The 17,761-nt window shown below is 33.4% G+C and overlaps 3 protein-coding genes across 4 annotated transcripts; all 3 read right to left on the bottom strand.

Annotated features, from left to right (window-relative positions):
* Positions 1-1,596: 1,596 nt before the first annotated feature.
* Positions 1,597-9,048, bottom strand: LOC120272293 (protein DETOXIFICATION 46, chloroplastic). Of its 2 annotated transcripts, XM_039279091.1 has the most exons (14): positions 8,623-9,048; positions 8,441-8,535; positions 8,083-8,191; positions 7,798-7,853; positions 7,085-7,140; positions 6,412-6,550; positions 5,773-5,910; positions 5,625-5,693; positions 5,412-5,522; positions 4,181-4,309; positions 3,411-3,488; positions 2,849-2,920; positions 2,184-2,246; positions 1,597-2,079 (listed from the first exon to the last, which is right to left on the bottom strand). In XM_039279091.1, exons 1-14 carry the CDS (start codon positions 9,011-9,013, stop codon positions 1,978-1,980), a joined length of 1,608 nt encoding a protein of 535 aa, XP_039135025.1. In that variant the 5' UTR covers positions 9,014-9,048; the 3' UTR covers positions 1,597-1,977. The 2 variants fall into 2 exon arrangements, 1 of the variants encoding a protein (XP_039135025.1); XR_005540172.1 differs by lacking the exons at positions 1,597-2,079; positions 2,184-2,246; positions 2,849-2,920 and adding an exon at positions 3,573-3,699.
* A 991-nt stretch (positions 9,049-10,039) lies between these two features.
* Positions 10,040-13,207, bottom strand: LOC120271486 (protein FMP32, mitochondrial). Its single transcript, XM_039278168.1, has 7 exons — positions 12,842-13,207; positions 12,641-12,772; positions 12,470-12,529; positions 11,529-11,605; positions 11,379-11,435; positions 10,475-10,541; positions 10,040-10,377 (listed from the first exon to the last, which is right to left on the bottom strand). The coding sequence occupies exons 1-7, from the start codon at positions 12,998-13,000 to the stop codon at positions 10,258-10,260; spliced, it is 672 nt and encodes a 223-aa protein (XP_039134102.1). The 5' UTR covers positions 13,001-13,207; the 3' UTR covers positions 10,040-10,257.
* Positions 13,208-14,069: 862 nt separating this feature from the next.
* LOC120272706 lies at positions 14,070-17,059 on the bottom strand. The gene is made up of 5 exons (XM_039279581.1): positions 16,766-17,059; positions 15,792-15,961; positions 15,597-15,663; positions 14,459-14,528; positions 14,070-14,373 (listed from the first exon to the last, which is right to left on the bottom strand). The coding sequence occupies exons 1-5, from the start codon at positions 16,932-16,934 to the stop codon at positions 14,256-14,258; spliced, it is 594 nt and encodes a 197-aa protein (XP_039135515.1). The 5' UTR covers positions 16,935-17,059; the 3' UTR covers positions 14,070-14,255.
* Between the last annotated feature and the right edge of the window lie 702 nt (positions 17,060-17,761).

The following is a 17,761-nucleotide window of genomic DNA, read 5'->3' as shown; positions in this document are numbered from 1 at the left end:
AATTTTGGCTGCAGTGGTTCCGGCGAGGCGACAAGAGGATGACCAGCGATGATGAAGAAAGGTTGGTTTCTCAAAAGGGGGTAAGCAGACAAAAGCATGAAAAGCTTTTGAATTACATTGCATTTGGTATTACGGTGGATTTAACCGTAATTCAAAACACAGCTGATAATGGGTTTGGGGTTATTTGCAATTACATTTGGATTTGCAACTACATCTAAACAAACATCAGTTTTTTAAAAGTGCCGTATTTCCAATTACATGTAATTGGAAACACACGCAAACAAACACACCCTAAAAGTTTGTATAGTTCTAGATGTGTGTGCATGTATACTATTTTATTTCTAGTTGTAAATGCTCTTTAATTCAAAAAATTAAAAGGTTTTTTTTTAAAAAAATAAATAAATAGGGCTATCAAAACACAGCCATTTACTTTGACCATGTATTATTAGAATGAATAATTAAATTAAACCCCAAAAAAAAAATGAACAAGAGATCAAAGTAACTAAACATTAATAAACATTAAACTTCAAAATTATATAAGTAATTAATTGATTAATTAATTAATGGGAAGCATTGTGAGTATGAATGTATGATATAGGTTTGAACAATCTCTATTGATGCTCAACTATCTCAATTGAAGAAACTAAATAATTTATAATAAATAATAATTAAAAATGCATATCATGGCACATTGTTTCATATTATTACTTTTTTTCCTATTGAAATTGCGGCCATGAGATAAAGATGATGTTGAAAGTTGAAATGCAATAAAATCAACTTGAAAATTCAAAGTCAAAGTAAGAGAAAAAGGTGAGCCTTGTCTTACTGTGTTTCATTTATTAATTTTTTTTATTATTATTTTTATAATTAGATACCAAAAGATTATGTTATGATCTGCTTGGAATTTTGAATATAATGGGAACTTGTTACCAATAATTCAGTTTAATAGTTGTTCATACATTGCATGTTCTTTTTATGGTTTTAATAAATGAGTGTTGATGATTACATTCTTTAAAAGTTCAAACATGTGTTTCCTTAAGGACATACATGAATATGAATTCCATAAATCAAATGCAAGACTTGTGAATTTGATTGTTTTTATTTTTAAACTCAATAAATAAGTAATTTCACAACTTGGTATAAAATAAAGGTAAATTTAAAACAAAATAATAATAATAATAATAATAATAATAATAATAATAATAAGAGATTAAATTTACTCTAAATCATGAGATTTTATTCTCAAATCAAATCAAGTGAAACTTTATTATGAGTCATCTGTCACCATATCATTATTTAAATATAAAAAATTATACGATCAAAACAAGATATTTTTATAGTTTGGCAAAAAAAATTTAACAAAAAAAAAAATCAACTTTAACTGGTATGTCCTTACGTATGAACGATGTAAAAAAACAAACAAACAACCAACTACAACTTGCAAAAAAAAACGACAATTAATTAGAGCAGCGAATACTACAACAAAACTAACTCTAAAAAAAAAAAGTATGTTATCAAATTTTATACCATAAAAATATCTACAGAAATCTAAGTATGCACAAAATATTTCCAAGGTAAAAAAAAAAAATACCCCACTTAAAACTTTGATATTGAATTTGCCAGTAAAAAACTAAAAGTGAAATGATCCCCTTAAGTTGCTTTGTTCACTTCCTTTTTAAAATGTTATAACAAATAAATAAGTAAATATTACAAGCAATATATACTCTGCTTTGGGCAACCACTTCAGCTTAAACAACAAACCAAAAATACTTCTTCCTCTTCTTCTTTTCTTAACATTCAAACTAACCACCACTTCAGAGTATCAGAGCAGCCACCTTTACAATAAGAGAATTGACATCTCATTTTCTTCCCAACTCCAAGATCAAAGGTTTTTTTTTCCAAAGCAGAAATAAATAACCATATTAACCACCTAAGATCAAATATCACCAATCAATTGACTTCCCTAAAAAGTTCGAGTTACGTGGCCTTCAACCTCGCAAAATTGGCTTGGTAGTAGTCCTCATTGAATAACATGCCACGCGGTGAGATGAGTCTTTGTAAGGCAAGCGAGAACCGCGCCTGTAAAATGAATGCATCTTCAAATACTTAGCACTGCCTAATATTAATATTTATATTAATCAATGTTGAACTTAATTCGTGATGATATTATGCAAAAACAATACCCATTGAAATCCTGCTAGCGCCCACCAGCATGACGGCAAACCATAACCTCTATTGCATGCAAGCTGACAAGGAAAAATAATGACAGTTGAAATATTTCATTGAAATTTCATGATATGGTAAATTATGCATTACGTCGTTGAAAAGAAATCATCTAATTTTATTTAATCAAGGTGCCTTACAAGGAATGACATCATATTCATTTAAATCTCCATGTTAGAAGAGAAAAGAACAAAAAACTCATCATTATAGTCAGAAATAAATGAAAGATTAAAAAAGTGTGCTTCCTAAGAGTAGGAGTACACGTTCATGATAAATCTAGGGGCATTTCAACCTCATCACTAACTAGGATTTTACTCAGTTTACTGCATAAGAGTAGGTTGAAAACCCTAATAATCCTTCACTTGTTTTAGGTAGTGCCTCAGTCTGTAATGTAATCAAGATCAAAAGCACAACTGTTCTTCAAGTTATTAGATCCATTGATGGACTAGAAGTTTCCTTAACAGTGATGAGCGTACAAAGCTGCAGGAAAAAGGGACTAACTGCTTTATTCAGTCTCATCAATAGTAAACAGATGCAAACCAATGATTGCCCAAGGAAAAAGAAAAGAGTGCATCATATACATCCTTGAATTTGGTATGCTTAAGGAGAAACTGTAATATCATACCAATACTAGCAGGCCACCAAAACAAAAGCATCCAGTCATTGACAAGCTCAGAAACTTGAAGTCCCTTCCAGCCTGTAGATGTAAAAGATTTCGTAGTTTGTAGGATAAAAACTGATTGTATGAGAGAACAGGAAATAAAGCTTTTAGACAGAAGCTAGTATTCAAAAATAAGGTATATTTGAAGAGAATAGATACAAAATAACATTCAAAATAAAGCTTTTAGATGCATGCATACATTAAGATACAAAAATCACATTCACCGGTAATTGCTGACAAGGATTGCAGGCTCACAAACTGAAAATTTTAAAGCCTTCCTCATATCCATCTCTTAAAACTTATCTTTCCATGATCGAACTTTCATTTAGAGGAAAGAAAAGCAAAAAATGCTAACATAGTCCCTAATTTCTTTTCCAAATGATGCATTATCAGAGTATTTACGACAGAAGATGTTTCTTAAATAAAATGGGACTTCAGTGGTAGCTTTGCAATATAATTTTTTTTTTACTTGTCAGATTAATAATTAGAAAAGAAAAAGTTAGCAAAGAAGCCTAAATCAACATACCAGTAAGGTTCCTTCAAGGCTATGTGTTGAAGGTGTCACCATCAAAGCAATAAAATACGGTAGCAACACTTTATGCATCTGCATGTTTATCACTGAGAAAAATTTATATACACTTACGAGCAAAAGGAAAGGGAAAACCAAAAAACAAGGTACAAAGAACACCTAAACATCTTCACAAAGTAAGAAAAGACTCAGTCAGCTACAATGTCTTGATTTCTGTCCTTCATACTGGATGTTTTGTTGATGAAACATAAAGGGATGAATTGAACTATAGTGAAAAGGCATACACCTAAAAAAAAGTTCCATGCACAAATACATATAAGAAGTTCAATTGAAAAAAAAAGAAAGAAAAGAAATTCAGAATAGGTTATTTACATTTTATCAACAATAATTATGCTAAACTTCATTTTCCAGAAAAGATAAGATTTACAATCATAATCATATATACAATTTTCCTAAAATGACCGGATGGCAGTAAATCTACAAAAGCCACTTGCCAGTAAATTTTGTTGATTAAGCCATTTTATACATATCACCCTCATCAATAGCTGCCAAATTTTCAGTGACAGAATAATGAAAAATGCTATATTGTAAAAAGCAGGTTTACCAAGTAGACTTTGCAACTCATTGACTTTCCTCAAGTTTGGTAACATCACTATCTTGAGATAACTTGAATGGTCATCAATGCACTAAGTAATAATTCTGAGTTTCTAAAACAAATAACACCGACAGCATTAACAGGAAAAGCAGAAGAACATGATAGCACTAACCTCTCCAATAACTATCTGATCACCCGTGAAGAGTCTGGGGAAAAGCCATGGAACAGATGTTCCAATAACTCCTAATGTCACTCCGATTATAGCCCCAATTATTACAAGCGACTTCAATAACGTTCGTGCCTAATATCCACCCATGTCAGAAAAGTGATGTGGACTCATATATATCACAGAATTACACACGTTTCGAGTAATAAAAGTATAAATGTAACCTTCAGTCACTTATCATTTACTTTTTGGAAAATAAATTTCAACAGCCAAACACAAAGCAGAAAAACTAATCTTTGAAAAGGGCAGAACAGAAACAAGGAAACTTAAAAGCTTTATAAGAAACAGCCAGCACACAATAAAGATTTTAAATGACAACAGGAAGTGATGCAATTAACAACATTTTCTAATAAGGTAAAATCAAGTTCATCAAAACATGCCTTACTATTATGACAACAGATTAACATTTGTTGGGATTGTCCTCATACTTTTATGTGCACAAAATAAGACCAAGTTGAAGAAACAGTCACAAGTAATGCAGGAATTAAGAAGAGATAATTTGAAAATTGACAATTTCTTACAAGGACACCAAGTTCGACAGCCATTGAGTATTAGCATTTGATAAATTCTCTTTTGCTTCAACTATTTTCGTGTCTAAAACTAGCTTATGTTTCCATTGTAACAACATGATGGAGCATATATAACTCCTAACTCCATGAAAAAGATACAAGGTTCTGATTGAAACAATCTCTTCTTATATGTGGTTTGCACAATTACATAAAATTCATCCTGACCACACTAGCCTCCACAATAATCTAATAACAATGAGGTTGTAGAAGCTCAAGATCTATTATGAGGGATAAGCCAAGGAATATTCAGATGTAAGAATCCAGTGAAAAATGGATTTTTTGAGGGAAAAAATAACATACTAGTAGAATGAGTTAACACAAAAATGAACACAATATTGGATCACAAAGAGATCAGTTGACAATATTTTGCCTTACAAGATGATAAAAAATTCAGGTTCTCATTTTCTCATTTCCATGCACAATGCCTTCTATGTAAATGCTTTTTATGACAAAGTATTGAATTTCAAATTTTACCTTTTATGATGAAAGATGTTCTTTTTAGGTTCTACCAAACCATTGGAAAATTCTGTCATGTAGAAAATACTTTATCTATAGTACAACATATTCATATCAAGTGGGAAACAATTTAAATAGAAGGTATCTCAGACCTTCGTTAAACTCCGGCTAACTCCATGCATGAGCTCTGGCATGAAAGATTGGGCTGTTTGTGACAGTGGTTCGCCCCATACAGTACATGTGCAGAAGACATTAATCATAACCTACAATTAAGTACACATTATCAAAAGAGCTTCTAAAGCATAACAACACAATATATGAAAGAAAAAACAGCTATATTTGCATTACTGAAAAAATGAAACAACCTGATGAGCTGCAAGGGTCATAGTTCCCATTGAAGTGGCTGCATATATGAGAATTGAATAGAAGGCTACCTATGGGACATAAAATCTCAGCTACAGAAGAAAAGGATAAGCAACTAATACAATAGAAATTCCAAAAACAGCAAGAAACCTTTGATGTCATTGTTATAAACACAGGGGCAGCAATCTCAAAAATCTGGACAAGTTCTCGTGGTGATGGAATGGACATTGAAAATGCCTTAAAACCTTTCTTGTGTAGTGACCACATCATCACAAAAGCTGCAACAACCTGATAAGAACAGCGGCAAAGTAGGTTATTAAATGAGAAGAAGGGTCAAACAACAATAGACATCTGGAAAGCACATCTTGGTTGAATTCTAGAACAATAAATTTTCATAGTCCAGAAAAAGGCCTTAAATAAAAGAGTTAAGCCCAAAAAATTTCCTGTGGATCTTCCCACTAAGCCAAAATTTTTCATTACCTGATGTTGAACATTTGTTTGCACAATTTACCGATAAAATAAAGGAAAATGACACAAAAGCTATAAATGTGAATTCAGCATGTAATTTGAATCCAGAGACTTAAGATCGAAGAGATTTATCACAAGTTACAACATATTTTCAATGGGATTATATTGCTAGAATGAGAAAGCTTTGTGTCGACAAAGCACCTCTATCAATGCCATTTTAATGAAACTAATCAGCCTTTTGGTCCAAAATCAAATGGAATAAAGGAGTAAACAAATAGCCACAAAACCCCTCATATGAAAGCAATACCAACAGCAAATTACCTGTGAGACCATTGTTGCCCATGCAGCGCCTGCAATGCCATAGTGACATATACAACAAAGAAATATATCACCGAAACCATTTATGGCACTAGCAACCACCAAGGCCTTTAATGGCCCCCATGAATCTTTCATCCCTAAACTGTGAGAAAATAACACATGAAAAACAAAATTAGCAAAGTAACGACCATCCACATGACCAAGATTGAACCTAATTGTTTCATTCTCTTGGCGAAAGATATAAATTTTGATCACTGCTTCATTCTCTTGGAACTTTTTAAGAACACAAGGAATATGTCAAAATGTAGCAATGGCTAATAAATAATCAAAATTGTGTTATTAGCACGCGTCAAATGTTCTCATCGAATTCACAAAAAATCCACAAGTTTGTGTGAATTTTTAGCTAAACTATCAAATACTAATTTCTGATTAATTTGATCATCTATCCTTAATCATACAAATTGTCCACCAATTAGGTGAATCAAATCTTAGCACTGGAAAAAAGATGGCACCAAAAATCATCAACATAGCATTTTGCATCACTTCTATACAAATCCTTCGCCCAGTATGAAGGAAAAAAAACATTGGGGCATATGTAGCACCAGCATAAAATGAACCAATGGTGGATAACATTGCATAAAAAAGGTTAGTTGAGATATGTAAGTTTGACTGATACCTAGCACTTTGAGCAACCAAACCAACAAGAACAGCGGGCCATGCAAAAGCTCGAATCTACACAAGACAACACTATAAAAACAAAGCAGTAAACATATTTAACCAAAAAAATGGGATGACCGCATGAACATGCTTAAATTATAAAAACAAATCATTTATAGCGACCTAAGATTGAATTGCTATATCCATCTCACCAAACAATGAATATGCTAGAAAATATTGCATTGGAAACTCAACCCTATATTAAAGGTTAATACTATCAGATAAGTCATAAATAAGAAAATATTTCATGGTTTGAATGGATAAGCAATTAAGCCTACATTAATTGTTTTATTTGCCTCTTGGTCTTAATGTTCCATCAATTAAAGTTTAATAGGATTTTTATGAGCTGCATTATAGTTTCAAAACACTTTTCAGGCTATATCAATTAGCTGGAGCATTATTTCTACAGCTCATAAAGGGTTAATTACCAGTAATGCGAGACACTTCACTACATCAATTTATCAAAAATCCTGGTATGCTTGTAACTAACAATAAAAAGACAGCCAGTCAAACATTCCAAATGAATGAAACAGCCTCAGATATAATTAAATCAGCAAAAAAATTCCTCTATTTTTAAACAAAGCCTACAATTTTGAAGAATCACATCACATAACTGTAATAACTAGACAAGATTGCATGTTCCAGAATATTATCAAACAAGATGAATGTCACCTGAACATATGTGTCTGCGGCAGGAAGAATGTGCACATTCTCCAACCCTGTAAAAGCTGAAAATGGACAATAACCCGTATCATCCAATGGTAAATGACTGCTGGAATATTTGAATCACATGAATTTTAAAAGAAATATCAGAAATAATTAAATGGTTAAACACCATATAGACTTGGTTTTAAATAAACATCAGAAAGTGGATATGAACATCAGGCCGATCAGAACAAATGCAAAGAAGAAATCACAAGCTGCAATATTAAGAAATACAGTAAAAACTTTACTCACCAGCTAAGACTCGTGTTCCAAGTATTTTTGTGAACAAGAACATCCCCAACCCACAAGCAAAAGCTACAAAGAGCAACATGGATATCTGATGTTGAACCAGACTCTCATCCTGTATTATGTGTTATCTGTTTACATTAATACGACCATTGATAGAATCACCTATACCATACCCCCAACATAAATTTATATAAAATATGCACACCATAATCAAAAACTATAATTTTACAACATAACGATAACAATAATAAATTTGCTGAAAGAAAAAGAACACATCTTTTACATGAAAATACAGATAATCCAAATTACCATCAGTTATATCAACTATCAAGCCTTTTCAACATGAAGATAAAGAACTGACCTTCTTGGCAAGTGAAGTGGCAACCATGTTGGAAGTGGCAATGGACAAGAACATGAAGATGTAAGACAGATTATCACAAAACACAGTCCCAGGCCCTAATCCATCCAAAAAAAAAAAACACCAAATCAAAAGAACATAACCCAAAAATGAAAAAGAATACATAAAGAACAAGAAGCTACTACCCAAAGCCGCGAGCTCCAGAGAGCTAGCCTGTCCAATAACCATGGTATCAATGAGGCTCATAAGCGGTCCGCAAATCCATAACCCAGTAGCAGGGCCAGCAAACAGCGCAATATCCTTCATCTGCTTCCAAATACTTAAAGAATCCGAATTTAAATCCCTACCAGACAAAGAAGAAGGCGGAAGCTCCGAGATCCTCTCCCCATCATCAGCACGGCTCAAGCAAGAAGAAGGCTTGAATCGGAGCCTAGTGGCGGCACGAGAAGCATCGATTGGAGAGGGAAAGACGGGGAACGGGCGAGGAAGTGAGAAGCGAGAGGCGAAATAGGGTTTCTCGGGTGGAGAGAGGAGTGAGCGACATCGAAGAGGAGAGAAGAAGAGGCTGAGCTCCATGCGAGAAGGGAATCACTGGCTTCCTTCTTCTTGGCCTCTTGGTCTGCATATATATATAGGGTACGAAATTCATGATTGATCCCTGAAACTATAATTAAATGTTGATTTTGGTCCATAAATAAATTAAAAAAGAAAATGTCATTTTTATAATTTTGGATTTAAAGAAAAGTATTACAAAGGAGCATCAAAGGATGATCTCATCAATTGGTCTTCTTTTTAATAAAATTTTATAATTTGAATATGTATATTTAATAATTAATTTATAAACTTTAGTAGTCTTAATAAATATTTGTTAATTTACATTTTAACACCAAACTTTTATTTTGTTGTGGATCACTATTGTAGTAAATTATGTGAAAATATTTGTTTTAGTCTATTTCTTATGAACTTAATAAAATAATGTAATTTTTTATTTAATTGAATTATTATGAAAAAAAAAAAGTTAAAATGAATATATCTGTGCATTAGGATCCCAAGTGATAATTCGGGGACCAATTGTGAATTTTGCCAGGAGAGAGAGAGGGCTGCGCTTTTTCGTAATTTAGTAAAAAAACGTGGGCTTTTTTTTAACCAATGGAACTGAAGAACCGTAGGACATTTCATTGGATGGAGTGGTGTGGATTTTGGGTGATCAAAATCTGATCTCAAGGCAAAATGAACGGTGATCCCACCCTTGAAAAGATCAAGAAATCAACCTCCAAAACTTATTTATTTATTTAATAAATAAATTATTTACTTTTGACCCCAAAAAAAATTAAAAGTATTATTTACGCCCGTAAAACTAAAATATTTCAGTAATCATGAATGACAAATATAACCTTAATTTTTGTTATTTTTGCAAAGCGAAGAATCATTGTCTCAAGGACACAATAACAAAGTGTAATTTTTTGCATATAAACCCCTTAAATCATTATAATTGTGACAGATGCACCACTGAAAAACCCACATGCAACTACAAGGATTTACAGGGGCTTTAATACAAAAGAACATATATGCTAATATAAATCAGAGAACAAGAATAGCAAATGAGAGACGGTTGCATAGTAAAATCCATCTGAACAATGAATCTTTGCAAGAAAGTGTCACAAACTTGGGACAACAAAGAGTATCATGAATGTTATGCTGTTAACTAACGTTACAACATTTCGGCATCCAATATCTTCAAAAACACTGATATTGGAAATTTCGCTTCTTTCATTGGCTGTGTTATCATTCGGTTGTAGAATTGTTGAAACAATGGTATGCTACAAGAGAATACGAATGACTGCAAGGCCGGCAGCAGAGATTGATACGAGTGTACCTATGCAGTACTTTATGACATCGTATTTTGCAGCTTCAAGTTGAGCTCTTAGCGCGTGTATTTCCTGTGAATGATGAAGAATGATACATTGAAGTACTACTATACCTAAATCTGAAGTAACAAATACTTTTAAGAGTTTTGAGTTGGTTTGGTAATCTCACCCGATCTAGCTTTGTAGTGAGATCAGTAGTTTCAGAATTCTGCTTGGCTAGCTCATCCCGTATCCGCCTGCATTTATTGTCAAATTTGCAGATGAAGATCAGTGTGGTAAGACCATATGAATTCTTAAGGATTTTTTTTCTTCTTGCATACCCTGTTAAGGTGGGCAATTGCTAATATAACCTATATAAAATGATATTAGCTTATGTACCCCTACAAATCATTGTTACTTGCTTGTGTAACTCTTCTAACAAGAAATCATGACCATTCAGTCCCTTCAATTCATCCATCTTGGAGGGAAAGGAAGAAAAAGAGGAGAAGGGTTCAATTGTAAATCAGTCTTCCTCATTAGTTTTTTAAGTGACTTTTTAACTATAGAGGTACCTGAGCCAAAAAAAAGTGTTTTGTGTGGGTATAAAGGCAAATATGATTTTTACAAGGGTATATTAGTAATTACCCAGTTTTAACAGATTCAGGTTCTCTATGGATGCCAAAATGGTTCTGATAACATACACAGACAAACTAGGAGACTGCTTCATCACTTATCAGGTCCAGACTCTCCCAAGAACTTACCCTGCAACTAAATTTTTCACATCCAATACTAGAGTTGAGCCTAGTAATATTTACTCAAGATCAAGAATGATCATAAGATTAACAAGAACGATAAACAAGATATTCATCCGTCCAATCAGATAGGTCATCAGATAATATTCAGAAGAATCAGAACCACTTCAAGTTTAGCTCTAAATCGAGACATATACCTCAATTAATGAGCTCCTATGGACTATATCCGTCGCAGAAGAAATCATAATATGTCAACAACATTAAGTTTACAGAATGTAAAAATAAAAACTTTCAATGCTCAAGCAAGAAATGAAGAATAATGAAAGTTGTGCTGTCACTCACCCTCTTTCGAGATTTAGATCCAATCGCTGCCCTGCAGTCACCTTATCAATCTCATACCTGTAAAGAATATATGTTTAAGAAGCATTAAGAAAGAGATCCACATAATACAGCAGTGCCAAAATCTCTTTCTAATATGAGCAAATAGCAAACCTTAGTTCACTGCGCATCTTATCAATATCACCGCGAAGTTTCTCGGTTTCTCGTTGTAACAACGAGAAATGATGCTCCTGCATCAGTAAGAGATGAATATAAAGCTTTTCCACTAAGTACTACACTTTGTAAATTATGACTCTTAAGTAACGCTTGCAAGACTCGCACCAATTAAATGGACTATAGAACTACTACTGACAAGGGAAACAGCCGATTTATTGGCTTTCAGAGTTATGGTCATGTGCCAATGCCAATGAACCACCTTGGCAAAGAGTATTTTCTATTTAGGATGTTATTTTCTATTTATGAAAGGACATTTAGCAAACTCTATCGACTTAACCCACAGGACAATCTGATCACTTTAGTCTTTAGTTTTGTATCATCACATTCTTTCATAAATTTCATGTTATCATAGTTTTAACACAAAGCAGTGGCATTTTTCAGATTTCTTCTAATTTTATCAATCCTTCCTGGCAAAAATGGAAGCCTGTGTTCTTATATCAATAAAAAAAATGGCTTTTGTCGAGCATCACCAAAGAGGGCAAAACATAAAAATTACGAACACTACAAAGACATGACAACTTGATTATACAAGAAACCAGGACATTCTCTAGCATTCTCTATCAATCAGCAAATGACCTTGTCAAGCATTAACAAAAGGACACATATGCATAATCGCAAACAATGCAAAGAGATGATTATAACAATTACAACTAGTTCCACAAGCAACTCTACTTCTCTAAGTCTCTTGCATGGAACACATCCATGAAGTTGCCATTAAGAGGTAAATGCAACATAAAGTCCATTGCCCTTGCCAGCCATTTAAGCATGCTATCCAAAAAAAATTATTGATCAACAAAATATCATTTAGATATTATGTTTCATCATGCTTTCTTGAAATACCAAACGGAATGAGTAAATAAAGAGAAGCAAAACCATACTTGCGAGCTCTGCACTTCAGATTTGAATTTGGACAAATTGGCTTCTTGAATCAGCTCACTCTGCAAATCAAACAATCCAAAGAAAAACCATAAATACATCAGTAAAAAAAACTTTTTTGTTGTCAAGAAAAACAAAAAAGAAGACAACAAAAGCCAAGAAATACCAAATACCCTCTGCATATCCGATTTTGAAACAAAAGACTGCGAGACATTCTCCAGACTATCATTTAGAACCTCCGTGATGGCGGAGGTGATCACCTCAGCATGCTTCGACGGCACACCCTCCCCTTCCAACCTCCTCACCTGCACTCACCGCAATAAATCCATGAATCCCCATCCCAAAAACCAAAGAATCCACAACAATCGACTCACCAAAGCCAAAGTATCCACGAGGAACGCCCGCTTGCCATTGGCCTTAACAAGCTGCGACATTGACCGGCAAGCAAGATCGTAGAAGGGAAAGTGACGGTGATGTGCAATCGCCGCAGCCGTGCTTCTCCGGCAGACGATGCCGGCAACCGCGGCAGACATCAGAAGCTGGATCGATTGGTAGGGATTGAAAGGGGGAATGAGAGACAGCGAGAGAAGAGGAACAATGGACTCTTGGAAACCCTCTTGGACCTCCGATCTCCAATGGAGATTTAGGTATATATATATCGAGAGAGAGAGAGAGAGAGAGAGGGAGAGAGGGAGAGAGGGAGAGAGGAATTGGGGGAAATTGGGAATGGAGGGAAGAGAGGCAGAAACGCAATCTAGGGATTTGAGGGCCATAAATGGACTTTCTAGGTATTGAAAATTCAAAATATCTTTTTTTTTTTTAACTATTTTAAGGAATAAAAAATAAAAATACCCATTTTTTTAACTGATAATTACAAACCCCCTTGGAAATTCCTTCATTCACATTTGGCTCTCTTAAATTCGAATGTTCCCAAAATAATTTTTTTTTTTTACAATTTATTTAACTCTGACATAAACATAGCTAACGTTGACAAAAATGACCTTCATCTGCTTTAGTGAAAACATATAATATTAAATTAAAAATGACATATATTAAATAAAAAAATAAATATTAAACAAAAAAATAATATATTAAATGAAAACTTATATGTTTGCACGTAACTACATAATGTTAAACAAATTTATAATTATTAATAGAGAAGTACATATTGTAAGATAGAATAAACTAAAAATAAATTTCCCTTTAAAATAAATTTGAGCCCAAAAAAAAAAATTATTCCATTATTTTATAGATTAACTAGTTTTAGATTCTTATAAATGTATGTATTATAATAAATGAATATTATTTTAGTTTTGACTAAAATAATATGAAGGTTTGCTATTAACAATTTAAAAGAATAGCTTTCTAAGTAAAATACTCCAAATTATATATTTCTCGTTAGAAACTCTTCAAAATGTGTGTACCTTTAAATCAATAATATCATTAAAAGGAAAAAAAATAGAAGCCAAATATAAAAAAATATTTTAAAAATTACCAAAACCCTTTTTTCCACATTAAACTTTTGACTCACATATTAAATGAAAAAAATTTAAAAATTAATAAAAGATATATATATATATATAACAAAAAAACTTACTAAAATGAAATACAAAACATATTGAATGGCCTGAAAAAGTTGGAAGGTGACTGCTACCTTTGGTATACAAGAAGTTCGAAGGCTGAACTAACATATTTTTCAGCTCACTTTTAACCAAAATACAGTACACAATGGAAATTGGTACACAGAAATTTATTCTAATCAAACTTGGGGATTCAATTCGGCTTTTCCTATTTGGGTCGACGACGATAAGGATACATGTCGTCGAAATAATCTTTGATGTAATTGCCCACTCTGTTTAGGTTTTTCATTACACCGGAAGCAACAAGGCCGGCATTCCTAGTGAACCTGCATGCATTTTTCGGAGTTTTAGTATGTAGTTTGCATAGTTTAAACTAAAATGGAAGATTGTTGATTGAAATGAATTGCTTGCCTGCCGAAGAATTCCTCACCGGCCGAATGCGCTGGTTTGTATGGCCGGGGTGGAGAGCGAACGGTACCATCTTAAAACACCGACAGAATGAGTGAGAAGAAATCGGGCTATGTTTTGTACCATAACATATTTCAATATGGTGGAAGAACAAATATAGTAAATGGTGTAAGGGATTTGACAAAGCACAACAGAGGATATAGAAAGGTAGAAAGGAAAAAAGAAAAAGCGGAACCGAAGCTGTTTTGTAATAAAAACAGAATATCGATAGTGTCTCGTCATAGATGTTGACGGCTGTTGTGCACAACATTCAATCAAGCCTAAATCCACAAATTTCAAAGAATCCGAAAATTTTTATGCATATTCTGATTCCTCAGTATCTAATGCCTAGTGTTTCTCTTTTTGGTCAGTTAGTTGGTCAGCAGGTGCCCCTAATAAAATTAACATATGTTATTCTTCCATAACCAAAAATAGCAAAAGCTTTGATGTTAAAAAAGAAGAAAAATATATAAAGAAACTCCTTGCTATACAGTTAGCATGTGTCAGAGAAGAAGCAAATATCATGTTCAACACAAATTAATTAGTAAAAAACCAACAATAAATTAAGAGAAGACACAGTGTAGATTACATTCCTGAAAATCAAGAAATTAAACCAGCATCAAGCTATTGAAAAACAACATGATTAAGTAAAAGGAAAATGAACTTCCATAAAAGCCAGTTGACCTGTACGTGATAGCCCCTGTGTGAGAACAATTTCTTATAGTAAAACGAAAACTCTTGGTTTGATCACGCATGCCAAAAGCAAGAGTTACAAATCTCAAAAATCAATATTACTACAATGGATGATAAACTAGCTTTATTTTCTGAGAAGCCTGAAGACATGAGCAATTATACAAGACAAAACTACTTATGATTTCGCACTTCTGCTAGAAAATTATTACAAAAGTACTCATGCAAAGCATAGAGATCCAAATCCTTTGTATAGAAATAACAATACCAATTTCATGAGACCATAACAAATGTCTAGAGAAATGGCATTGTTAAGACCATAAAAAGTTATTCCTGCATCTAGTCTTCTATAGCACAGAAGGAACAAATTACAATTTTATAGTAGATATGCATGTACACAATTTGAAGTTACCTTCGTTATTGGAAGCATGAGCAGGGACATGATCAGTAGTAGTTGTGGTCCTACGGTCAATCAACAGCTGAAAGAAGATTTCATGAAGCTATTAACTTGGCGGGAAAATAGAAAGGTAATTATTCTTCAGAAGGACAATAGAAAAAAGATATAGGGTCATTAGACTCATGAGAACTAGACTGATAAGAAACAGACCTCAATGCCAGCACAAAACGGCAATTCTGATCGGTTTTCTTGCTTCTCATCAGGATTATCTTTGTTGTCTAAGAACACTGAATAACCAACACAAGCATACTTGAAGTCTGACAAGTTACGACCATCCTTAGTCGCCTCCACCTCAGATTCTCCCACGATGTAGCTAGGAACTGGTGACATAAGTCAGATGACAAAGAACTTGTGGTGATCATATAATTCCAAATGCACACAATTTACAGAATGGGCATATCAAACAAGAATGACTAATTGTTGAACAAAAACACAAAAAAAATTACATATTTGGGTCACCAAAAAAAAAAAAAAATTGTCATTCAAATAATGAATTGACAGATCGCATCAAACTATGCAATTACAAAGTAAAGTCTTTTTGTTACTATTCCCAATACAACAATTTTACCAAATAACTCATATCAAATGAGAATAACTAATTGTCGAACGAAGATGCAAAAAAATTACATACAAGGTCACCAAATATAATACAAATTGTCATTCAAATAATGAATTGAAAGATCGCATCAAACTATAGGATTACAAAGTTAAAGCCTTCTTGTTATCTATAATGATGATTTACAAGACACACCCCTTTACAACTGCGCACCATCAAATTTATAGTTTCGAGTTGTAAACAAACCATATGAAAAGTTTCATCTTAGCATGCAAAACACCACAAACTCATCAAGATTACTACTTATTCAGTTTCTTGTGGTTCTTTCAATTGATATTTTTTTCAATCGACAAATTAAAAATATATATGCAACGCAATTAATAAAAATCTGAAATTTTGAAGACGAACGAAGCTGGAGCATGAACAAGAATCGCCACAAATCATCCAATTACCCAATAAACTAAATTCCAGTGCCTTTTAAGTGAAAACCTAAATCAATGAAATCAAGAGAAGAAAAAGAAACCAACTTTGCGAGTTGGAAAAGAAGGAGGGCGACAAGAAAACAAACCATGAGGAAGAGACCGGCTGATCCCAACGCAGATGGGCTTCCGGGAATCAGATTTCAACAGGGACGAGTAGTAAAGGCATCCCTTGCAAGACCTCCCCTTGTACGTCGATGGCCTCGAAGGCTGCGCCTCTTCAGCGCCAACAACGGCATCCGATGAGTCCTCCGCCATCGAAGGAGCTCGAAAACTCAATCTAGATCTCTCTCTTCTCTCTCACTTTACAATTGAAAACCCTAGCTTTTCTCCATCGGCGAAGAGGGACAACACGGAGGGCAAGAACGAAGAGGAGTAGACGAAACGAAGAGGAACCTCGATTTAATGACAATGCTTTGAGATTCGTGCTCTGATGGCAAGCTTTGGATGGATGGATTTACCGATTTAGAGACAATGCTTTGAGATTCGTGCTCTGAAGGCAAGCTTTTTTTGTTATAGGGAGTGGAAAGCATAGTTATCTGACCCAAACAGGGCCCGGGCATTAACCTGATCGAAACTCTGAGTCTTGGATCAATTAATAGAAATATTTTAAAATATTATTTTTAATTATATAATAATATATAATAATAATAATATTCATAAATTATTAGTTATTAAATAAATAATTTGATGGAAAAAATTAAAAAAAAATAATTGTTAACCCCTTATTTGAAAGTAGTAGAAAAAAAAAAAGGAAAAACATAAATTTGTTGAAATTACATATATACCTTTCAATTTATTAGAAAAGTAAAAAAATCAAAGAATGAAAAGATCATTTAAAAAAAATTCATTAACCCGGCCAGGTTATAGAAACATAACCCGATCAGGTCACCGGGTTTGATCAGGTAAAAACGAATTGATTGCATAAACGGTCTAATAAAAACCTAGACCAGTTTAAGCACTGGATCACAGAGTAAACCGATTAAACCACAAGCTCAATCCGAATTTAATAAGTACGGTGGAAAGGGAAAACATGTTGCATTCCACCCCCCAAAACTAAATATTGGGAAATTTTCGTTCATGTC

This window comes from Dioscorea cayenensis, chromosome 11, assembly GCF_009730915.1.
Source record: "Dioscorea cayenensis subsp. rotundata cultivar TDr96_F1 chromosome 11, TDr96_F1_v2_PseudoChromosome.rev07_lg8_w22 25.fasta, whole genome shotgun sequence".
Classification (NCBI taxonomy): Eukaryota; Viridiplantae; Streptophyta; class Magnoliopsida; order Dioscoreales; family Dioscoreaceae; genus Dioscorea; species Dioscorea cayenensis.
Note: the sequence above shows the minus strand (reverse complement) of the source record. Positions and strands in the feature narration are given on the sequence as shown.